Here is a 25,227-nt window from a genome sequence, read left to right as displayed (position 1 = left end):
TGGGAAAGAAAAATGACATGAGAGTGTGGGGTGACAGCGGGAACCAAAGTCTCATATTCCAGGTGGTGTTCAGAATGCAGACAGAGCCACTGGAGGTGAATGTCATCTAAGTCCCCCTTTCTCTCTCTGACCAGATCTGATCAGATCATCTCAGAATTAGGCTGACGGAGACCTAATGGTGTCAAAGTGCATCCCAGGGTACTAGGAGATGGTGAGGGTGGCAGCCATAATGGTACAGATCACTCCTTTCAGTTCAACCTCCTCTCCCCATCTGCAAGTAGGAGCAATGGGTGAAACAGCCAATCACTAATTTTGTTCACAAATCAGACCTAGTTTCCAATGCATCAGTTTCACAAAAATAGTGTGTCACCCTTGATGACCAGGAATTGTCAAGACTATAGCTTTCTCTCGCCTCAAAAGCTATAAAAAGGGCATTGGTTAAGAGAGAACTTTGCAATCTACTGAATTACCCAGACCACTTTCTCTAGACCCCTGAGGTTTTCTTTGTCCCATTCAAGTACTGACCAGGCTCAACCCTGTCTAGCTATAGAGATTTGAAATCACATCTCATGATTGAGAGCATACCCAATTTAATTTAAAACCAAAACAGCTAGTTTCTTCAAACTGATGTTGTTCAAACCATCATTTTACATTTACTCAAGATGCAGAGACTGTACACAAACAGAAAGATTAACTGCATTGTGCCTCTAATGTCTATTGATCTAAAACCCAGATTCCCAATGGGCATACTATCATGTTCTTGATGGTTATGCTTCTAAAGACATCTGTCACTTCTGGATGATAGAGATTTCTCTGAGTTCACTTAGCTGATGTGTTGAGCACATCCTCTTGCCTTAAAAGCAGTCTTAGGAGATAAGAATCACAGGTACCCACCTCTTACATATAAGCTTCCAGTTTAACTGGTACACCAGCAAAAGCCTGCCAAAATAACTATGATAAATGTTTCAATGGAAAATTTCCAGGGTGTCTTAGTGACAGCACAATGCTAACGTCATTTGAACCATATTCTTAGTCTTATGCTCCAAAAGGAGCATCCTGAAAAGGAATTCTTTCCAGTTCTACTACAATGCCCCTACTGTCCAAAATAAAAGGGAAGCAGAAATGCTCTTAAAATGGGTCTGGTTTCACTTTGGTTGGAACTATGATAGCTATCATGTAATATATACTTTAAAATGGACAAAGGCTAATTGTGTTATGTTTGCCATTTCTCATTATTTACAACAGACACTTTGGGGTCATTTACAGGCAGTATATATATTGAGAAGAGCTACTAGACACATATATAAAAATGAAATTGAGAAACTAATTTTGCCCTTGGTTTTCAGAAGCTGAAAAAATATTTTTAAAAGCATTCACACTTCAATAGCATGGTCACACAGTTCATACAGCCTCCTCCTTCTACTTTCTACCCTTAATTTTGCTTTCATTATTTACTCAAACCTATGTTTGAGGCTTCTCTCCCATTAGCATTCCATGTGCTTAAATGATTAAATACCACAAACAGGTGCAATTATAATGTGTTATACAAACACCAAACAAAGAAGATTAAAGTTATGCAGTCACCTGGTATATGAGAGCCTAGAAATCATGATCTAATGGACAGAGCACAAGGCTATGAGCAAAGCATTCTTGAGTTTAATTCATGCTATGATTTGCTATGTGGCCCAGGGCAAGTCACAAACTTTAAAACGGTGACAATACCTACCTACACAGGGATCTTGTGAGGATGAGTCAACATTCATGGAGCATTGATTATTAACAATGCAACCCAGTGTTCAACTACCAAAAAAAATCTTCTTTAAAGACATAACCAGATCAAACTTTAGAAATTGATTTAATTTTAAAATTGCCAAACTGCACTGATATTTACTCAAATAATGGTAGAGGACATAACTATCTAGAAACAGGCTGGGTTAACACCCATTTATCCCACTGAGATTATCTTAGTATACAGTGTACTATTTATGGGGGAAACTTTGATAAAAAGCTTCCCTAAGAAATTTTGGGCTACCTGTCACATACAACATCTTCAGATGTTGGTATCAACAATTAGTACACATGTATAATGGGATTTTAAAGCAACTAAAAGGTTAATTTCACCCAACCTACCTAAAAATGATCAAAAGCATTAATCTCAGCTGGTCCTTGATTTTTTTCCCCTAGTTTTGTTTTGTTTTTTTTTTAAACAAGAGTTTCCCCTCTCCTGATTTCTGATATACAAGTAGACAGCTGGGAAAAACACCCTGGCGTCTGTTGCTTAGCTAACTCATGTGAAGCAGCCCACCTGTTTCAACAGCCCTTCCTCTTCCTGTTCCCCTGGAGAGGTTTAACTATGCAAGAAGAAATGGCAGCATCTTTTCCCACCTGCTAGGAGGACTACTTCCTATCTTAGTTCAGGGTGAAGATGGAAAAGCACCTCTGGTCATGCCTTTTTTCCTCTCACCTTTCTAATTCTATGACCCTCCAAGTCTTACTGTTTTCTGATAGCTCTGTAAGAAGAGGAAAGCCTTCTCCACCTATTCTCTAACTAGACTCTCAGAAGAGTGCCCAGTGAATGCCCACCTATTATAGCTCATTTTCCTGTTTCCAAAGACCTCCAACCTGCTCCCATTCATCCCTCAGCTCCCTCCTACAACCGTGGTTTCGGCATCTTTACCCCCAGTCTCTCAAGTTTTTTTCTATTCTCATGTATCCTCTTTTTTTCCTGAAAGCCTCCTCAACTTGTAACTGAACACATTCAATTAAAATAGTTTTTTTAAGTCAACTTTTTGAACCATTTCTCTTCCCTAAAATCTTGAGAGAAATCTGAGAACATATGATACTTAAAGTAGTTTTACCAACCTTTATGTCCCAACATCACAGCAAGATGTAACGGAGTGTTTCCTGCAGTGGAAAAAAATGGAAATCATTAGATTCATAGTACGAGAATCCATGAGAGACTTTCTTCAGGAGTTGGCTCTTGTGTCTCAAGGAAGGCTCATAAGTAACTTAATTTTAACAATGTGAAAATGTAACCTATGATACCATAAATATATAAAAGTTATAAGGTTATTCTTTTTTAATGAATGATTCCTTTGATACAAAAACTGTAAGGTGTTAATATACATCAACATCAAAAGTGTTTCAAGAAGAGAGTTTTCTGTATCATTTACACCTTGAAATTTACTTCTAGCAATTCAAACAGGAAAAAAAAGTCTGATTCTATTTTTAGGAAAGTAAGAACTATAGCCCAAACCAAAGAACTATAGCCCAAACTTATTTGTTGAAAAGTCTCAAATCTTATCAAGAATAGCAGATCTAGGGCAACAACTACACAAAGTTATTCTGATAAAATTTTAAAGAGTATGTGTGATGCTGCCAAACAAGGTGCCAGATCATGCCAAAGCCCCTAGGCCTCCCTGAACGCTGACAAATGCATAGCTGGAAATCAGTCTGGTTCACCTGTGTGTTAGTACTGTTACAATAGACGTTAAGTTTATAAGAATGTGTTTAGACTTTATGAAATGCTTGTAGGAGGCTGCATCTAAAAATTTGGTACTCCATGTTAAAGGTTACATTAAGTGTTTGCACTGTAATTGTGTCAGTCATCTAACAGGAAAGGAGCATTAATTAATATCGGAATGCTGGCTTGCTACAAAGGTGTTCGGTCCTGCCCATGAAGAAGGCCCATTGAAACCAAATGAGATACTGTGAAACGTTAAAGAACAAAGGCTTTGTTGATTGCTCCCCCAAATACCCATAAAGAGGAGACTGCAGGTGGACAAGTCCCATCAACTTGAACTCTGGGGGAAGGGAATAAAAATTCCTGGCAAGAAGGAATTGTATCTCTATGGTGCTTGAACTCTGAGGGAAGAAGATTTCTAAGCACAAGCCAGGGATCCCCAGCTGTTTGGCCTGGGTTAGCCCTAAAGAACATATAGGGCTTGCATATTACAGCAACTTCTATTACCCTTTTGGAAACTTAGACTAAATCATTTGTGTATTTTTACTGCATTAAGCTTGTAAATAACTTTTTTTTCTTAGTTAATAACTTTAGTTAATTTATGATAGGATTGGCTACAAGCATTGTCTTTGGTATAGGATCTAAGGTACAATTGACCTGGGGTAATAAACAGTAAGTAACCTGAATATTGTTGTGATTTTTGGGGTAAGGGACCATCTATCACAAAGGAAAGCTTGCTTGGATAGCAAAATAGACCAGAGTACCCAAAAGAACTCTCTGTGACTCCATGTTAAGCCTGTTATAGCTCTTGAGGAGTTCACACTTGATTGGTGAAATCTACATATAGAACTCAGTTTGGGGTTTGTGCACTGCTTCTTCAGTCTGTCCTGAGATTGGTACTCACTCTTGTGAGCAACTTTAGACAGTCTGAGAGCATGTTTTATTTTTTTTTTCTCCAGACATGAAGCAATACTAAACCAGTTTTAGTAGTATGGAATTAGACAGCTAGTGAAATGTAATACTCCACCCTTCAGTATAAAGGCCATGCGACTGGTTAGAGCAGAGGTCCCCAAACTACGGGGCACACGCCCATGGGGGCACAGAGAAACATTTGGGGTGTGCGAGGAGGGAGCACCACCCAGCTCCACTCCTGGTCTGTGCCTGGAGTCTTAGCTGCCCTGGCCCTCTTACCACGTCCCCTCCCTTCCCCGAGCCTCGGTGGGGGGAGGGGCACGACAGGATAATGGGGGGGGGGCGAGGTAAAAAGCTTTGGGACCACTGGGTTAGAGCAATATCTGTTATTTTTAAATTATATATATTAAACCTCCTTTAACATGTAACAAAAAAAGTCTCTGTGGTCAAACAAACATAGTTAGACCATCAACAACACTTGATAAGTCTCAAATCTGCATAACTTCCTACTTTGGGATGAGGGGAGGGGAGGGCAGGGGAGACAGTATTGCTAAAGGCAGTCAATCCTTCAGGTTACTTAAAAGGCTTAAAATAGACTCGTCACTAGATACTTTACAAGAAAGCATAAGAATAAACTGCTACTAAAGAACTGGAATAGCAAGTACAACATTTCCAAAGAAAAAGGGAAGAGAGAACTGTAATTAGACCTCTGGACAGTTCCAACAACAAAATAAACACAACTGTAATTTTAAGTATTAAAAATTCCCAGTTCTAAATTTACACTTTGACAGGGATTTCTTAAGTATTGAAAAATACCAGGGTAAAGAAGATACATTATCTTGAGTGCCTCTAAATATGCCACTATATACATTATTATACATACAAAATTTCCCCTACTATGTTGCAGAGTGTAGATTCTAAGTGCAGGCACTGGAAATGTTTACCTTCTAGAAAGGCAATGATCTTTATAACCCTTTGAGACACTCTACACCCCAAGGGAATGCCCCGTAACCCCCAAATTCATCATTTGTATATAACTGTGATATTGCATATAAAGCATGCCTTGTAAGGTATCACGGGAAAAGTTACAATCTGCTGAAACCCATTGTTCCATCTAAATATGTACATCATTAATGCATATGAAGTTATGAGATTGTGTTGTATGGTTCTCACTAAAATATGCTGTGGGTCTGCAAAGCGCCCAGATACTAGCTCCCCAAAGACAAAACTAGGGGGATAACCAATGACTGGACAGGTGTTCAACAGCCATTATCCACCAAGGGAGCTACAATGCAATGAGTCACTTGCACAAGGCCACACCAGGAGAATCACTCAACCTTGCCTAGTGGTGACTCAGTAATGCCCACCAGACATGCCTGGATTTGTGTTCTCCAAGCACATGTAGTAAGGGTATAAAACAGAACACAGGGGCCTCATGCTTGGCCTTTTTTCCTCCCCCGACCTATGCTGCAAGCAACAAGGACTCTCAGAAGACTAAAGACTCCAACAGAGGAGACTAGCCCAGGTCTGAAATATGAACTGCAATATCCAGTGGGCTGAAAAAAAACCCGCTTAATCTAGATGTTGCCCAGTCTCATAGGGTTGAGAGTTTAGACAAGGGGTCTCAAACACGTGGCCTGCGGGGCTATTTCCTTCAGGCCACCAAGCTCCCCGCCCCCCACCTACCTCCGGGCTGGGGTGGGCAAACTGCAGCCCGCGGGCCAAGATTGCCCCCCCGGCGCCGCAAGCCCCGCACTGCTCCCAGCACCATGTCCGTACGGGGCGGGGCAGGGGCACACAGAGGGCTCCATGCATTGCTTCCAGGCACTGCCCCCTGCAGCTCCCATTGGCCGGGAACAGGGAACCGCAGCCAATGGAAGCTTCGGGGGAGGTACCTGGAGGAGCAGCATACGGAGCCCTTTCCGCGCCCCCCCGCCGGAGCAGCAGGGACGTGGTTCTGGCTGCTTCCTGGAGTGGAGCAGAGTGGAGCGGGGCCAGGGCAGGCCCCAACTTCCTGCCCTGAGCCCCCTCCCACATCCCACACCTCTCCTGCACCCCAACCCCCTGCTGCACTCCACACCCTTCCCTGGGGGTAGGGAGAGGGCGGAGTTCAGGTGGAAACTTCGGGGAAGGGGTTGGAGTGGGGACATGGAAGGGGTGGGGGCGGGGCCGGAGGCAGCGAGGGGAGGGTGTCAGTAATGCAGCCCTCGGGCCAATGCACTAGTCTTCATGTGGTCATTTGAGTTTGAGACCCTGGTTTAGACTATGTGCTTATATTTTATTTTGGTAACCACTCTGACTTTTTGCCTATCACTTATAATCACTTAAAACCTATCTTTTGTAATCAATAAACTTGATTAACTCTTTATCTTTAACGGCGAGTTTGTCTGAAGTGCTTGGTAAATCTGCTCAGGTTTTCAAAAGCTGGTGTATATCCACTTTCCATTGATGAAGTGGTAAACCAATTAATAAACTTGCATTGCTCGAGAAAGAAAATACTTCCCTATTTTTCTTATTGCTATACACATTTTAGTGAGAGTAGAATTATACTATCTGCTCAAGAAAGGGTCTTGAGCAGCGCAAGACAGTATATTCCTAGGGTACAAGGCTGGGAGAATTTGGCTGGTGACTCTCTCTGAGATTCATGAGTGACTCTGGGAGCATTCATTCAATCTAGCTGGGTGTGGGGCTCCACATGCAGTTGTACTGAACAGTAACCGCACCTGGATGGGTTTGTGCTTGTTACTAGCAAAGCATTGAGAGAGACAACCCAGGCTGGAGAGTTAAGGGTCACAGCGCTCTCACAGTCCCAGGCTGCACCCCGGAGATCCTGTCACACCCTTAACCTCCCGTACTCCATCACCCTAGCTCTACTATAGCTAATTCGGATTGTAGTATCCTCTGGGTAGGTGCCTCACAACTATTTATTTGGGGGGGGGGGCTGTCAAGTATCACACTCACCTATGAAGCTGTATAACCAATACTCTAAATACACTGTGTTGATCTAACAGGCTCCTGGAATCTCAAATAGCTGAATAGTATTTATAAAGCTTTGCAGAATGATCAAGATGATTACACCAATGAGTGCCAGCAAAATGCCTATTAAAAAAAGGGATGCAACAATAGTTCAGGTCTCAAATGTAGATTCTAAGTAGTTTATAAAACTTAATAATAATATAAATTTTCCACTAATTCGAAGTCAACACTTTTTTTCATTGAAATTTAATGTCCTCCAACAGTGTTTGCTACCCAAATATCGCACCTTTGTTAGTGCATAAGAACTAGAAAGGGAGATCAAGAAAAAAATACTTCCCTATTTTTCTTATTGCTATACACATTTTAGTGCCAGCAGGTCTCAGCACTTTGCCCAGCTATAACAAAAATGAAAACTAACCAGAGTCTTACTACTTTACATAAGTGCTATTCAGAACTCTGACCAATTTCATTCTATCCGTGACTGAGAAAGCTCTCAGCAACAGATGCAGTCACTGGACATAGTCAGCAGGGAAATGGACTTAAAAAATAAATTAAAAAATCATGGAAGAGTAGAGTAGAGCCTCAGTCAGGGACCGGGATTGTGCTAGGCACTGTACAAGAACATAACAAGTGGGGTCCCTGCCCCAAAGCTCTTGCAGACCAACTATAAGACAACAGAACAGGTTGATAGGACAGATGAGGGACAACAAGGAAAAAATGAGATATACACATTACATTAGCCAGGAAGCTAGAGGAGTGGTAAAGTAACAGATTCTCAACGGTAATTTCAAAAGTCAGAAGGTTCTAGTGTGAGGAAAGTCTGGGGTAAGAAAAGAGAAAGTTCTCCTTTTTCCCCAGCAGCCAATTTATCAGACAGAGGCTGAAGTTCCTTAAGCAAAATCCAGGAACAGTACTCTAATAGGAATCCCAGCACCCTCACCTTTGACAGCAATTTGTTCAGAAAAATATCTTTGCTTCTCACCTGGGCATTGCCTTTGAACAATAAGGCCACCATTCTTTCACACTGGTCCTTAGTCTTCTTTCCATTAGCTGCCTGGCCTATGTTTCTGTGAGTAGAGGAGCATGGAGGGAGAGAACGCTGATGGGATAAGTTAGAAAAAGTTTGGTAGAGGGGGAGAGTTATGAAGGAGAGAAGTAAGGGGAAAATGGGGAAACAGTACAAAGCACAACATAGGAAGACACAGATGGTAATGAAGAAACATTGTGATCTATTATGAGAAGAGTGAAAGCAAATGGAAAGGTAGTATAAAAGCAAGAAATGCAAGTTACATTGTAAAAAAATTATATCGATACCTAACAATGTAGAACATTAGATGAAGTGCACAAACAGAACATTATTTTACTACTGTAAAGTGAAAAGGGGTTGCTCGAAGATGGGATAGGAGTCTGCTGGCACAGGAATCTTCCACACTGAACAACAGTTGAGAATTTGTTTTTAAAAGCCATGGTACTAACACCTTAACATTCAAAAGTATGTTGATATATGGCCAAATATTGAGGGCCTTAACTCACCCTCCCATCTTTTATTTTTTAAATCAAGCCCATTAAGTTAGATTGTTAGTTTCCTAAACTTATTTAAGAATGTGAACATACTGCTTAAAAGTGCAAGGAATATTTACTTGAAAAATGCTTTAGTTTGGAATTAAGCATTCATAATACTATATTATGCACACAGCACTAGTAAATGAATTAAATCAGACAAAAGTGCTTTTTTAAATGTTAAAAATACTGAAGCATCTTCTACACAATTATCACAGGATAAGACACTCTCAAAAGGGGCTGTGGTGATGAATCGGTTTGAAGAGGGCACAAGGGAAGAGGCTGTGGAGTAGAGTAGTATTTCAAGAATATAATATCAAAAAAGACATGGCTGGCCCTGGACCGGATTACGCCAGTAGGGGCACTGAGGTTGAGACAGCTTGAAAAGACAGCAAGAAATTTTTATACTCGTTTGCATTTCAAATGCAAGTTCAATCATATGACTAATGGAATGATATGAAAAACAAACTGACTTATTAAAATTGAGTCATGGGTCCTGAATAAGCTATAAACATTGTAGAAACAGCCAAGAGAGCACTGAAGACCAAAAATAAAACAAAAGCTCATGCATGTTGTAAGGTTTTACTTAGAAAAATGCTTTGCATAACAGCAAGAAGGTGTGTAAAATTGTTCACTTGTTATTGCCTGAATGTAAGTGTTCATGCAAGGTTCTGGGTGGTAGTCCTAAGAGCTGAAGTCTTCTATTTTGTTCACCACAACACAAGTTCAGTACAGGAAATGGCAAACTTTTCCCATGCTTCCCAGTCAGTGTTCTGACCTGGAAAGACCTCACCTAGTGTTGAAAGGAGATGTCAACCAACAACATGATTAAAACATTTATATTGTGGTAGCACCTGAAGGCCACAGCTTCAGGTTTGGCCCTATTTTACACGACACTGTACAAACACAAAAGTGACTGTCCCTGCCCCAAAGAGCTTAATTAACCCAAGAGATCCTGTTTCTCCCTCCCTTACCCCAAATATGGATTTCTTAAGTAAACTTAAGCCTAAAGGATCTGAAAACAAAATTAGAAGCAGAGGATAACTCAGCAATCAATGGATCCTAAGACTCAGCAGATACAGATGAGATAAGTTTCCCACTAGGGAATGAAAAAAAAAAGCAAGAAGCAAGTTTTGAGTCCCAGAAACTAAAATACTTCAGCTCTGTATCAAAAAGAGTGAATACATGTAAATTATGACCTGATCGAAACAGAACAAGGTGTGACCAATGACCTGAAAGAAACTAAGAATTCGGTTTGATTTCAGCATGAACAGTGGAAAGATGATACAAAAATCCTTGATTGTAGTAACAACCCATAGAAGAACTAAAGAAAGTAAAGTTCAAGATAGAAACTTGCACCCAGTGACAATACACACTTACAACAATGTTTTAACGGAAGGGCGTCTAACAAATATTCCCTCCGCCCTAAAAAAGGAGAATAACTATTTCAATACGAACTACGAGTGACTAGTTTGTAACAGATTATCACTGAAAACCAATCATGGCACAACTTTTTGCAGAGCACCTCCACTAGCCAGTTTAGCCTAATCTAAGAAACCTACAGGGCCTGACTTTGGCTTGTCAGCAATCCTAGCATACAACAGTCTTATTGAACTCCATATTAAATGTGCGAGTCACCTTAGGCTTATTAATTATGGCACTGAAAATAAGGCTTCTCAAGAGTATTATCAAATATTATGTCTAGGGAAGCTATAATATAGATTTTTTAAAAAATAGTGTTAGGATTGCTACAATCTAATTACAACTAAATTAAATTACAACTACAGTTGACAACTAAAAGTCTAAAATTTTACCCATTTTTAGAAATTCTAATGCAAAATTAGTAGCAATCAGAAACCATCTGTAACAGCCATGTAGTAAGATTAACTTTTCTTACTCTTACTTTTTGTACACCGTAAATTATGACACGACTAAAACCAGCTTTTTATGATACTTTACTGTAAGGAATTTTGATTTAATGCTATTAGAGCACTAACATATGCAACACTATTGTAAAATCTGTGTTATAAGAGAACCCCTTTTATAATAGAATCCATTCTACAACAGAAGCACCACGCAAGTCACTTATGAAATAGGAAGTTACTGTAAAAGGCTGTAAGACCTTGCTTTTTACAGTGATTGATATCACATACACGAAAGGACAGAGATTAAGCAGCCTATTACTGGAGTAATACAAAAAGAGGAAATGAGAGTAGTACAATGTAGTATATATAAATAAAGAAGGAGGAGCCTCATGCAACATCCTTGGACTTGATGCAATTTAGAAGAAGCAGGAGGTATGTTTGGAAGAGAATGAAATACCGAACCCGTGACAACGTCATAGTATGCAGTATTGTTGTAACTGTATTGATACCACAATATTAGAGAGAAAGGTGGGTGAGGTAATATCTTTTATTGGACCAACTTCTGTTGGTGAGTCAAACAAGCTTTTAAGCTTACAGAGCTCTTCTTCAGGGTCAGTTACTTATGGAAAATACAGACTATCAATGATCAGGTTCATTCTCATTCCACACTTTACTTTTGCAGCCACCACCTTAGTTTGTCCTAAAAACTGTCATGTATACCATGCATCTGATGCCACAAGTTCTAATTAATGTTGCCAGCTTTGGAAAATAAGCCACTGGATCATTATAGTTTTGCAACTATTAAGGGTCTGACATGCATAAGAAGTCAATTTGTACTAACAGCTATTTAAATGATTATGAAAACGTCAAGTGGCTGTTGTGCGTATTAGTGCAAGAGTTTGGAAAGAGAGAAAATCAAATTAGTTTGCAACCTGTCACCATAAAACAACTGATGACAGACCAGATTAAGAGACTGAAGTTCACTAGATATTGAGTTTTTGCACATTTAGGATCAGACTTTCACTGGGGGCTCATCCAAGCTAGCACTAGTGCACATGCATGTTTTAAACGTGTTTTAGGTTCCAGGGTTTACATGCACAAAACATTTTTATAAGCACATATGCAAAATCCAGCACCTGTACAAGCAGAGATTCAAAGGCTCTAGCTGCAAGTGTTTGTACACTTTTGATTCACTATTATGAAGATGATGGAGTCTAAAAACCAAATTAATGGTTTTCATGGAACAGTTAGTACAAAAATCCAACTTTTCCCTTAACATGATGCCACAATGCATATACAAACAGCCATAAAGCGAGTGTGGACAACAAGCTTCTGACAACAAATGAAGCTCTTTTGGTATAGTAAAACCTATTTTACACAACTATCCAAGGAACCAGAAAGAAAGTTACTTAGAGTCTGTAAGGCTGAATAAAGTTGTAGATTAAAATTTGTATATATAGAGTCATCCTCCCTAGAGGCACGTGCAGATCTTGTAAGTGCAGGCAGATCCCTTCCCCTTCTTCCCTGCCATTTTTCCAGATTTATCCTCTATTTGTTTAATCGGAAAACTTCAGGTTTAAGATAATACTGGTATTTTAGGGACCTTGATCAGGCTTTGAAAGTCCAAACCTTATGAATTAGGGAAGGAGGCAAGTCTTTGCCATTGCTCTTGTACATCTAGAAACTGTATTCTATTAGGCTACATCAGTAGGGCAGTAGTACATTTGTTTACATTATGATAGCTGTATCATAGCAAAGGAAAGATTTTTTATTTAAAAACAAAATGAAGAATTTGCAAAGTGTACATCACAAGTTACAGGCCCTACACTTGCATTAAAAAATAAATCCTCATATTTCCCCCCACATATCCTATTTTTTCCTATCCACAACTTTACAGAATCTTTTTGGAGGATTTTTGTTTGCAAGAGTTTACATTACAATCACTCATCCAGAGTGTCCTTCAGCTGGGAAAAAACTCTGCTCAAATCCTTCCACTCAAGTCTTAGAGCATGCGTGGAAGTGATTTTTCAATCACTTCTGACTATTTTAAAGTTTTTCCCCAGCCAAAACTGATGAATGTCCAGAGGTGAATTTGCACAAACATAGATCGTCGGCAAGTTATGAGCATGTGAAAAGATGTTACATATTGGAAGCTTTTACAGCCTTACACTACAATGCAGTTCACTAACCTGTGTTTACATCAATAGTTTCAGGATGAAAGGCTTCAATCTCTGCTGTTGTGGGGCAGAAGGAGGGAGAGAATGAATTCTACTTTTGCAAAGAGATAGAAAAATCATAGTAAGCAAGTCTATCGCTAACTGCCAGGTTCCACACAAGACTACCACAAATAGAGATAGCAGAAGAATAGTGTCAGGGAATCCACTTGGATAAGAAGTAGGAAAGAATCTGGCCCCAAAGGATCTATCCTGACAAACCGTAATAGGAAAGCTTGAAAGGAATTCACAATAAAGGGGGTAGGCAAGATGATGAGGGCCTCACCACAGTGGAAGGGAGATTGGTTCAGTAAGAAGAACTGGCCGTAATTATTCTTCTACTCAACCCCATGGCTTCTGGCTAATCCAGTGCTTCTGGATGAGAGGAAGGCCTCCTAGGGAAGCAATATCCCCAGGATTCTCCTCCAAATTCTGAACTGTCCCAATCCCACCAGTCCTTAAAGTGGGCATGCAGTAGCTGTACTCCTATGTTCACCTCTTTTACAGGATTATAATAAATTTGGTGCAAAGTATGCCTTGTGAGGTATTATTTGAAAACTCATAACTTGCTGATCATTATTGTCCAGGTAAAGTATGTGTGGCAACTTTGCATGTAAAGTTACAGGATTCCTCTGTATGCTATTACTCGACATGTTCCAAGTCTGGGGGGGAGTACCCAAAACCAGTTCCCCAGAGACAAAAGGCTATCCAGTGCCTCAGCCAGGTATCATCAAAACCAAATGGACCATCATCTGATTAAGTGGCAATACTTTGGCAGGAAAGAGGATGTGGGTGAAAATCTACATCTTGACAAACGAACAGCTGGGGGTTCCAATCCACATAGGCTGTCTCCTGAACCACAGCAGGAGATGATTCACAAACAAGAGAAAGAGCTAGAGAGAGGAGATGAACCAAATTATTTCTCCTTTCTCTCTACCCACGGCATCCAAAACACCTAAAGAATAAAGGAAACAGCTTTGGACTTGGGGAGGGATCCTGAATGAAAGGTTCAGCCAGTAAGAATGCTAAAACATGTGATGAGAGAGACCTTTGCTTTGATTTCACTCTAGCTTGTTAAGTTAGGCATTAGTTGAGATTTACTTTTATTTTCTTTTAACCAATTCTGACTTTTATATTTCATTACTTATAATCACTTAAAATCTATCTTTCTCTAGTTAATGAACTCGTTTTATTGTTTTATCGAGACAAGTGTGTTTGGATTGAAGTGTTTGGGAAGCTCCATTTGGGATAACAGGATTTGTGCACATCGTTTTCTATTAATAAAATGATGGACTTTATATGAGCTTGTATTATCCAGAACAGTGCTGGGCAGTACAAGAGGTACATTTCTGGGGGAAAGTCTGGGGCTGGGAATTTGCTGGTGTTGCTCTGCAGTGTGATGGAAGGGGTACTGGCTGTAGCACTCTTGCAGTATAATTTAATGAGGGAGACTGTGGCTTTGTCAACACTGGACTGAATAATAAAGACATTTATTGTTCGGGGTGTGAAAAAAACCACCCACCTGAAAGAAAAAAGTTTTGCCTACGAAAAGCTTTGAAGTGGTTTGTCAAAACTACCACCGCTTGTTGGGGGTGGAAGTTTTCTGTCTGCAGGAGAGCTCTCTTGCCAACAGTGGCTACACTGCATGCCTTTTAGCAACACAGCTGTAGCGCCACAGCCATGTCGCTAAAATGTGTGCAGTGTAGACAAACCCTTAGTGTGACCAGACCAGGACTGGTAGCTCTCACAGCAAAGCAGTGTAAAAGGCAAGTTAGACAACTGAGAGGGGACAGCTGTTCATCAGTCCAGATTGTAATGTAATGTCACAGGGTGTCTGAATAAAGAGTCTCCCCCCCAGAGTATATGGGGAAGAAAATTAAGAAACTCACTGTCATCTTTCTGACTGATTCTGTAGTTTCATATATGGGAAGGTTTTTTCCCCCAGAGAGGGGAACGGAAGCCAAGATAATGTATCACATAGGTAAATGGGAAGGAATGGGGGAGTCTCTCTATAAGCAGAGTGGGGTGGAAATATCTCCCCACCAATCCATCTGATGCATCCCATGGATGCAGATCAATGCTGAAAGCCTCATCCAATGGAGAATGGGATAGTGGGGAACCTTCCCAAGACCTTACCAGGGTTTATCATATAAACCTTTGCCCTGGGTGCAGATCACTGTGGAAAATTTCCTCCTAGAAAGTACTGGTAGTTGGGCAGGGGAGAAAATGGAAGGGAAATGTCTCTCCCTGGCACTGTGGTTATCATTCTGCACTATGCTCCCAGCTGTGGACCACCGTTTGGGGGAGCTTCAAAGAAGAATCACCCACTATGATTGCTTTTCTGAGGTGCAACCCCAAGAAATGGGAAACGTGGCTGTCCTTCTGACCAAATGTCTGGGGTCTGGATAAGGGGGTTCCTGAAAGTAACTTGGGAAGCAACCTATGGCACACTGCTCATGGCCATCTTTCTGGGAGATGCCCTGACTGTAGATGACAGATGGGTGGGTTCGGGAGGGTGCACCCACTGGGCTAGCGGGGAATTCCCAAAGAAAGTGGTCAGCCAGCCTGTCCTTCTGGCAGCTCGAGGGCGGAGCACAGGGACGGCGGCGGTGGGCTCTCTCCTGGGAGCGGAGGGTGAGGAGAAGTCTCTGCGAGGCCCTGGCTGCTGTCCGCAGGCGCGGGTCGGGGCAACACTCACCATGACTGTCCTTCTGGCCGATGCCCTGCGTGCGGATCAGTGCCGAGAGCCGCCTCACGTCCCCCTTGAAGACGCACTCGTGAACCGGGAAGTGTCCCGGGCACTTGTCGGGCTCCGCGGCGGGGCTGACTCCCCCCGGGGTGGCGGGGGCCGGGGCCCCCTTCAGCTGCAGCCGGTGGTGGTGGCTGCTGAAGATGCGGTGGCCCCCCGCGCGGCCGCCCTTGCCGCTGCTCCCACGGCCCCCCGTGAAGACGCCTCCGGGCGCGGGCGCCGCCTCCTCCTCGCCAGGCTCCAGCAGGTCCCCGTCCTCCTTGCTGGGCTTGTGGTCCCTGCGCAGCGAGCGCAGCTTCTCTCCGGTCATCGCCAGCGGCGGCCCCGGGGACCGGGGGGCCCCGCCGGGGAGACTCGCCGGAGGCGCTGCTGGGGGGACGAGGCACTCAGAGCCGCGGCGGCGAGTCCCGTCCCGTCAGCATCCCCTACGGGAAACAGCCCGGACGCAGCAGGCTCAGGGGAGCCGACAGTCTGCCTACCCCCTTCCCCCTCCGGCCGCTCCGCTCAGCGGCTCGACCGCGCCGCCATCTTGTCGAAGCGATCTCGCGAGAGCCCCGCGGCCCGGCTGGGCGCGGAGAAGTTGGCGTGAAAGGAGGAGCAGCGGCAGCCGGCGAGGGGCGGCTGAGTCGTCGGCGCCGCCGCAGGGAGCGGGTTGGGCGGGGCGTTGAGCGGCATGGGGGCTCCCGCGGAGATAGGCAGGACGCACGCTGCCGGCTGCGGCCCCCGTCATGGCTACGGTAGTCACGGCTCAGCCGAGCGGCCATGGCCCTTGTAACCCTGGGTGGCGCCCCCGCGGTCAGCGTTGTTACAGCGCCAGCCTTCCGCAGCTCCGGCTGTCCCGGCTTCAGTCCGGGAGGCCCCGCGGGCAGTGGGACTCCGTCGGCCTTGGGATCCCTGCGGGGCTCAGACCCGAGACAGCTCGCAAGGCCCTGGTAAGGGGTGATCCAGGGAGCCCCGTGCCCGCTCCACACGGCCACCGGCTCCTTAGGTAAAGCCGCTGATGCTCTTAGTCCAGGCTGTTGCCAGGTCAGTCCCTGCTGTGGTAACCTAACTGGTCACACTCCTACTAAAAAAAAGGTCCTACCTCGTAGTTAGGCCTGGTAACCTACTTTGCCTACAGTAGGAGTTTAACACACTTATTAATACAGCTTCTCCCTCCTCTAGGCATGACCTGTGGGGAGAGAAATCGAAGTGTAGGACTGTAAGGGACCTCAGTACGTCAGCCAGTCCAGTTTCCTGCACTCAGCAAGGCCTGATCTACTTATACATAGTCCCTCCTGAGCAGTGTTCCCTCTAATTTTTGACAGGCCATGTGTGCAAAAAATTTCTTCTATGCAAATTTTTGAAGCAGAGTTCAAATTTGTGCGCCATGTGGCAAATGCACCCAAGCAAGTAAAATGCTTATACATTTAAAAAGTTTTGATTTGCAATTTGTGATAATAGTTTTACACCATGTTATTTTATGTCATTTTTAAATACTTAGAAAAAGGAAATTTAACTTCCTTTCCCTTTCCCCCTCTTGCCAGGTAGTAGAATCTGGCTGTGTTGATAGATGGCGGGCAAACAATCTCAAAAGTCACCCGTAAATGATATTTCGGCCTGGCTCCGATGTAGTATTTCATTTTTTGTGCGTGCGGTGTTTCTTTCTGTGTGTGGGGTTTAGGATCTGTGTGCGTGCACATATGTGCACAGCTTAAAGGGAACAGTGCTCCTGAGAGGTGTTTGTCTAACCTCTTCTGAAAAACCTTGGTTTGGCTCCCTTTTTCTTGCTACATTTGCAGAACAACAAGGAGTCTGGTGGCACCTTAAAGACTAATCTGTTGTCTTTTGTGGATATAGACTAACACGGCTACCCCCTTATGCTTGACATTTGCAGAACATAACTGTCCACATTCCCCTCAGCCAAGAGAGGGGGGCACACTGTGTTCCACTTCAACAACCACACCACTGGTTTGGGGCTGATTTAGAGCCAGTGATTGGAAGCTATGCTAAATTACGTTTTTTCCCTTTAAGGTTTTTCCTCTTCTTTTTAATTATCAGATCCGTTCTTTTATAAAAAAAAAATCTGGTAAAGCTTGTTTTACAACTTAGATAGAGATAAATTTAGTATATGCATAAATGCATAATTATAAGCTGACCTATGGAAGTCCCTAGAGCAAGTTTATAAAAAACATAAACCACATGCACCCAGGGAAAAGCAGCCACCACTGGGGTGCTCTTCAGCAGTAGGCTAGACAATAGCAGATGTGTCTGCCTCAGTTTCCTCTGCTGTTTGCCAATGAAAAGAACATAGTTTCCCATAGTGCCTGTTACAAAGCCCATCTAAGGACATTATTTATATATACCAGTGCAAAAATTACCCAAAGACCTTGTAATAAAACCATTTTCTAATTTCCACAACAAATATTCAAAGATACAACAGTTGTCTTTTTCTGTCCCTTCTGTAGGTCATCCACTTGAGAGTCAATAACAGCACTTTGGTCCCAGTTTCTTTTGTCCCTGATCCAGGGACCCAGTATCTAGGTCTCCCTGTCCTCTCACTTTTCCTACAGCCCTTCACTCAGATCTGCACCCAGAGGGCTCCCCCTGCTGCAGTGTGACATTCCTCCAGCCCTCCCTGCCTGGGAATCCACCCTCCTGCAACAAAAAGAAAAAGAGTACTTGTGGCACCTTAGAGACTAACCAATTTATTTGAGCATGAGCTTTCGTGAGCTACAGATGCATCCGATGAAGTGAGCTGTAGCTCACGAAAGCTCATGCTCAAATAAATTGGTTAGTCTCTAAGGTGCCACAAGTACTCCTTTTCTTTTTGCGAATACAGACTAACACAGCTGTTACTCTGAAACCTCCTGCAACAATAATCTTGCTTCTAGGCTCAGCTTTTCCTGACTGTAGTGGGGTAATTACCCCGCTCCTGCCCTGAGCGGTTAAAAGCAGCCCCGGGGGAGGGCTGTGGCTGGGGAAGGCTGAATGGAGAAGCAGCCTCAGCAGTGGCCACAGCCCAAGCAGGGCCCAGCTGGCCCTTAAAAGAGGGCAGTGGACCAGGAGCAGACAGTCTCTGTCAAAGGGCTTGGCTGTTGGGAAGCTGAACAGAGTACCTGAGGAAAAGCCCCAGGTTGTAGCCTTGTCAAAGGCCAGAAAGGTGCAAGGGTGCAGCCCAGGGTAGGCAGAGGCACCCAGTCGAAACCCCCCTTGCCTGTGATGATTAGCTTATACAAACTGCAGTTGGCTCCAGTGAAAGGGGGCTAGATGGTGACTGGCAGTAGTCAGTGAGGCAAGATGGGGATAGTGGGTGGGGGTTCCCCTGGGTGGGGAGACCCTGAGAGCAGGTGTACTGCCAGGGGGCAGCGCCTGAGGACAAGGGGCATGGGTCCAGGAGGGACATGGGGGCCAGCAGCAGCGAGGCACTAGCCTGCAGAGGGCACTCCAGGTGAAAAAAGCTAATTCCCAGGATGACTGACTGGGGTGGGTCTTGCCAAGACCAAGCTGGATCTTTCCCTTTTCCTAGTGGGCCACTTCTTGAGGGGACCTAGCTTTGGTCAGTTCTCACAATAGCTTCTCTCTAAGCTCCTCACTAGCAGCTCATAGTTACTGTTCTCCTTCAGACAGTTCTCCACTAGCCTTTCCTTTGGGGTCCAAGTGCCATCTGTTAAGCCTAATTGAGGTTCAAGTGACCAGTCATAGGTGCACTGGCTTCTTCCCTCTAAAAGGGCCACTGTCAACCTGTGACACACCCTAAGCAGGAATTTAAATTTATCAGTCACACGTTTTCCTATATGTCAGAGCCCCCACCTCCCTTCAACAATTGCATTTATTTTTAAAACAGTGCTTCCCAACCAGAGTTCCCAACAGGAGCAGCAGCAATAATAAATCCTAAAATACAAAGGTGGATTAGGGGCTTGTGGGGCCCTGGGCCACAGCAAGTGGGGGCCCCTCCCCACCTCTTGCGCCTGCAGTCCCCTCCCACACCTCTCTCTGGCACTCCTGCTGGGGAAATGGCATCAGGGCACAGGGGCTTGCCCCACCCTCATGCTTGGCACTCCTGCTGGGGAGTGGGGTTGGGGCACAGGGACTTCCCCGGCCTGCCTGGCACTCCTGCTGCGGGTGGGGTTGGGGAGAGCGGGGGAAGCCCCTGTGCCCCGACCATGCACCTTGGCAGGAGCGCGATGCACTGGGGTGCCCCAATTGGCTGGGGCCCCTGGGCATGGGCCCCATTGGCCCAGTGGCTAATCTATCATGGCTAAAATCAGACTGAGGAAGATAAACTAAACAAGGGGGTAAGGTGGGGAGAGAGACACACAATTAGACTACAGAGAGAAGACTGACAAAAGGACAGGGAGCTGCACTGGTCATCAGTGTTTTTGCATATTCATTTGGGACCAAGCTCTAAAGGGACAGTACACCAAGCCGTAAGGGAGAGAGTACCTCGTGGCTTTCTTAAAGAGTTCCTCTAGCTGACTCAAGGAGTAGCATCCAGCTCTTTTTGACTGGTAGGATGGTAGTGATAATGCAAGGCCCATAAGATGGAGGAAGAAAGTAAGACGATATGGAATTTTGTAAGATACTCTGTATCACAGCAACCGTCTCTCTGGCCAAAGAGCTGGATGGGGGAGATGGTAGAAAAGTTTGAAAGTAAGAGCCAGTAGGGAAATGTGAAAATAATTGAAGAGATCTGGGGAAATGCACCAAAACAAGGTAGGAAGCGAAAGGCAGGCAAGAATAAAGAGGTAAAAGAAAAATTGCACAAAATCCAAAGCAAGAGAAGAACAACTAAATTATTTCATTAGTGTATCTGGATTTCTTTTTATTACCAATCCAATTAATAATAATATTTACGCTCAAAAATAAAACCTTCCTACTGAAATATTGGAAGCCTCCTTATCTGAAAATATGTAAAGAGATATGCTACCCTCCCACCTGCTTCCTCCCAGGCACAGAAAAACACAAAACTAACCCCCTGAAGATAGTAAATGGAACTAGCTAGACCAGCCTGATCTAAAAAATTTAATTATATTTTGTCTTAATGTTCACAGTGATTGACTTGATACGGATGAGACATATTTCTCAAGAGGAGAAAGAATAACAGCTGGAGAAAATTAAGCTTGAGCAAAATCAGGTAATAAAGAAATTAGAACTGACAAAACTCCAGGATCCTTCTTAATAAGAAGTGTTATATAACTCTCTCCTTTCCTTTGGGGCTGTCACTGTTTCTGAAGCTGTTTGTTTATAAATATTTGTATTTGCTAAGAATTCTCCTTGTTCTGAGGTTGCTCAAACTGTAGTCCATGGAACCAGGACAGAGCCTCTTCTGGTGTACCATAGAATGAAAAATGTTGAGAACCAAATATTAGGTTATTGGAGTCTGAAAGGAGTTACCACACTAAAGGTGATCCTGAATATTTCGAGAAAGCCCTACGGAATCCCTCCAAGAACAGAAACAAAATAATGTGATATGGTGATGTGTCAAACTGGGGGTAGGGAACGAGATTCTACATGGAAGAAATGGAATTTTATTTTCTCCTTGACCTGAGTCTACCCACCCAGGCCTCTCACAATATAAGAGTGACCGTAAAGGAACAAATGAAAGGTCTGCCTATGATCTAATGAAATTAGTAGGAGTTTCGCATGTTCAAGAAATGTGGAATCGATCGCTTCTTCTGGTGTCCTATTCATAAAAGTAACCATGCAAAGCGTGTTTTTTTAACTCTTAGATTTTGACAAAATGTAAAAAGATTTTCTGCTGACGACTGAAAAACATATTTGTGACCTAGGTACTACCTAAGTCCTTCCTACATCTCAAGTTCCTACCATCTGCTGCTGAGGTGGGCGGGGGTGAGAAGGAAATGTTTATAATGACAAATGTGTGGCGGCAGTTGTCTCCCACTCTTTTCAAACTTCACCAAGAAATATTGAGACCAAAGATTGAAAATTCATTGTGAAAAATAAAAACTGGAGAAAGTTCTAAGTACTCGAAAAGGGTCTTGGAATAGAAACTCTTGTGTAACCTTCAATATAAATGTTCTGATGTGATCCACCTATAATAATAGATCACCTGCAGTATGAAATAGTTTCATTTTTCTGAGTCACACAAAGAGAAGAAGACTGACTCTGTAGCAAGCTGAGGCATTCGTTAGAAAGGTGAGCCAGCTGCTAATGCCGTAAAACAGAAACAGCCTCCTTCTAAGCTCTGGCAGTGAGTTGCATAGCAGTCTGGGAAAGAGAAGCTCACTCAAATGAATGCTTCATATTTTACTTGGTTCGTAAGCTCATTCTTCTGCAGTTGTAGAGCATTTGTGTATGTATGGGCCTATGCTTGGTTTATGGACCTAGAATATTAAAATAATATGAAACCACTTCCTAGGAACTCTGTGTTTGGTAGGATCTCATATCCTCCCCCATTAATGAGGCATATTCCCAGTGCACTTGTATAGTTTATCTTCTATATTGTACCATGCTACGTGGAAGATGTACTGTCTGTTGGGGAGGGGAAGTCATTGGGCACCCTGCTTACCTTTGGAGTGGAGCAGAGAGATACACTTCAGACCACCTAAGCATCTTTCTTCCTCTCCCTTGCTAACCTGTGAAACTGAACTGCTAGCTTTCAAGCAGGAAGTGCCCAATAAGTTTGGTCATGGCTCCTTCAAATTTCTTCCTCAAATAACTGATATTCAGTCAGTGAAGGAAAGCATAGTCTCACAGTAGGACATTAGGGGGCTCACTGAACATGTTTGGGGAGGACTTCAGTGTCATCCTAGGGGCCAGATTGCCATATACAATGATAGGATTAAGGGGCATCACAGGCTGAACCTGGGGATGTGGCTTGGGCTAGAAAGGTACACATTCTTCCTAGAGCCAGTAGTCGTTCAACCTCATTTTAGCTGGAAAGGGCCCAGTATTTAAAAGGGTAATGCTACTCAGAATTGTCAGGCATGACAATAAACAGAAACTCTACCAATACAGAGCTCTACTGCATCTTTTTTTACAGTTCAGCGGCAAAACCATCCTGCACATTACTGTACAAACTAGCTGAGTGAGTTTTTTCTCTAAGAACCCCTATTCATAGAAATAAGGTCATGACTATTAATGTCAGAGAAAAGTCCGCTCATTTCCCCCAACCTTGTTAAAAACACAAGCCAGAATTTCCTTTTGCATTTGTTCTACACCATGGATTTACTCCAGTGTAAGTGAGAGGAGAATCAAGACAATGGTCCTCATTTGCACTTTAGATTGGCCCAGAGCCATGTTTTGTAACTAGGTTAAAAGTTTGGTGACAAACCCCTTTCAAGGATAAAAAAGATATTTAGGGAAATGGATACAATGAAAACAAGCAGTAATATATTCTTACTGGTAAAAGTACCTTTTGCGCTCTGTGTGTGTGTGTGTGAATTAAATGATACAAAGGGATATTAATATTCCATTTGTCCCACCCCCCACTCTCAAGTTTTGCCTTTTTCCTGACTATGATTCTATATCCTCATTGCTGTATCTCTTTCTTTTATTGTTTATATTGCAGGCACCCAGTTTAGACTGTAAACTCTTTAAGTCAATCCCATATCTAAGTTACATGTTATATAAATCATTACGTACATCTTTGATTCTGTGGAATTAATAAATACTGATTAAAAGATGTCTACTTGCTAAAGGTGCAAGGAAACCTAAAAAGCAGGAAAAATAGAGTGGAGGCTAAATGATGAGGAAGGAAGATTTTCAGATCCCAGTAGAAACACTGGAACTGTACAAAGTATGAGAGGTTTCAGAGTAACAGCCGTGTTAGTCTGTATTCGCAAAAATAAAAGGAGTACTTGTGGCACCTTAGAGACTAACCAATTTATTTGAGCATAAGCTTTCGTGAGCTACAGCTCACTTCATCGGATGCACACTCTGATGTAGCTCATGAAAGCTTATGCTCAAATAAATTGGTTAGTCTCTAAGGTGCCACAAGTACTCCTTTTGTACAAAGTATATTGTCAATGCTCAATGAGAAACAACTACCATCTAGAATCATAGGTTCAAATTACAGAAGGACTTATTCATCCCTTCCTTCTCCTGCAATAGTTACATTGCATTGCATGCTGTGTGAATGCAAAGGGTGGGGTTAGATTTCTTACAAGAGATCGGGGCTTTTATTTATTTTTTTTTTAAATGAGACACTATGAATAAATAGGGTCTGTTCTGCATAGTCACCAAAAAGATCACATGCTTTTTCCTAAGCACAGTATTTTACCCTGGTGTCTTTGGCCACAATCCTCCCCAATTATTATTTATATGATCATGGTGCCCATAACCCCTACTCATGGACCAAGATCCCAATGTGCTAGGCACTGTACAAACATGGAACGGAAGCAGAGTCCCTACCCCAAAAAGCTTACAATCTAAATATAAGACGAGACAACTGCTGGATAAAAACAGATGGGAAAGTACAAGGAAACAATAAAACAGTATTAGTCAGCATGACTGGCAATTGGGTCAGCATGCCAACAGCCGAACTGCTATAAAGTTTGTTTGTAGGCACCACGGAAAAGGCACATTTTAAGGAGGGATTTAGAAGAGGACAATGAGGAAGCTTTATGGATATTCATGCTCTTAAGTGTAGCAGCATGGGAAGAAGCACAAAGGTGCTTGTGTGAAAATGTAACTGGTGGGTGATGGAGGCTGGCATCATTGGCCAGTTGGAGGCAAGGAGTTGCCATCTCAGTGGTGAAGGAGAGAGAGGCTGTGAAGGGCACTGAAGGTGAAGACAAGTAGTTCTGTTTGACACACGGAGGAGGGGGAGCTAGTGGACAGATGCAAAGAGAGGGGTGATATATTCAAAGCAGCAAGTCTGCAGAATGATCTTTGCAGCAGCAGCATGCTGACTGGATACAAGTGGGGCAACACTGCATTTGTCAAGGCTAGAGAAAAGGCTGCTGTAGCGATAACCACACAAGATGATGAGAATCTGGCCAAGAATTTTAGCTATGGATAGGAAAGACTGTGTATTAGAGATGTTGTGCAGAAAGAAACGTGTTGAGGATTGCTATGGTCAGTTGGATGGCCGCCTTCTGCCCCAGAGCCAGCTGCACTTCAAGGGTGCTGTAGATACAGAGTGGTTAAAATAAACCGAAAGAGGAGGGCAAACTCTGAGAGCACCAAGCCAGGAGGAAGGAGCGCTCTGCTTCACCAAACCAAGACCAGGTGCGGACTTTGTGCATTAGCAGAGCCAGGGGAGTTCTGCACTCCACTCCCCTTTCTACCCCGGTTATAGTGTGGGTAAGGTGCTTTGGGATCCCTCAAGTGGTATGGAACAGTAAGAGGGTGCAATGGACCCGAAAGCGACTATTACTGTGTTATCCCCAGGGAGTGTCTGTGGCCTGGGCCTACACTGCTGTCTCCCTGGCAAGTTCTCGTTTTATGCATGCAAACGCCTGTTCATGGGCCGCGAATGCCAGTGGAGCAGCAATGCTTCCTTGGGCAGCTTTAGAGGCACGTCAGCTCCCGCCGGTCCCCGCC

The 25,227-nt window shown here is 43.4% G+C and overlaps 2 protein-coding genes across 6 annotated transcripts in view; one reads left to right on the top strand and one right to left on the bottom strand.

Annotated features, from left to right (window-relative positions):
• The window catches only part of ANKRD13C (ankyrin repeat domain 13C), a 51,492-nt gene extending 35,193 nt beyond the window's left edge, over positions 1-16,299 (bottom strand). The window contains exons 1-3 of one of the 2 annotated variants that reach the window (XM_048859825.2): positions 15,688-16,299; positions 12,966-13,010; positions 2,863-2,904 (exon numbers count right to left, since the gene is read on the bottom strand). In XM_048859825.2, the coding sequence (XP_048715782.1) occupies positions 2,863-2,904; positions 12,966-13,010; positions 15,688-16,048 (448 nt within the window). In that variant the 5' untranslated portion in view covers positions 16,049-16,299. The remainder of the gene's footprint in view (positions 1-2,862; positions 2,905-12,965; positions 13,011-15,687) is intronic. The other variant, XM_048859826.2, reaches the window with a different exon arrangement.
• Positions 16,300-16,381: 82 nt separating this feature from the next.
• The window catches only part of CTH (cystathionine gamma-lyase), a 51,017-nt gene continuing 42,171 nt past the window's right edge, over positions 16,382-25,227 (top strand). The window contains exons 1-2 of one of the 4 annotated variants that reach the window (XM_048859834.2): positions 16,536-16,670; positions 20,772-20,854. Coding sequence is in view for 1 of the 4 variants with exons in the window: in XM_048859831.2 (XP_048715788.2) it covers positions 16,467-16,670 (204 nt within the window). In the remaining 3 variants the exon portion in view is untranslated. Of the gene's footprint in view, positions 16,765-20,771; positions 20,855-25,227 lie in introns of all 4 variants that reach the window. The other 3 variants (XM_048859833.2, XM_048859832.2, XM_048859831.2) reach the window with 3 other exon arrangements.

The sequence above is a fragment of the Caretta caretta genome, chromosome 8 (assembly GCF_965140235.1).
Source record: "Caretta caretta isolate rCarCar2 chromosome 8, rCarCar1.hap1, whole genome shotgun sequence".
Taxonomy (NCBI): Eukaryota; Metazoa; Chordata; order Testudines; family Cheloniidae; genus Caretta; species Caretta caretta.
Note: the sequence above shows the minus strand (reverse complement) of the source record. Positions and strands in the feature narration are given on the sequence as shown.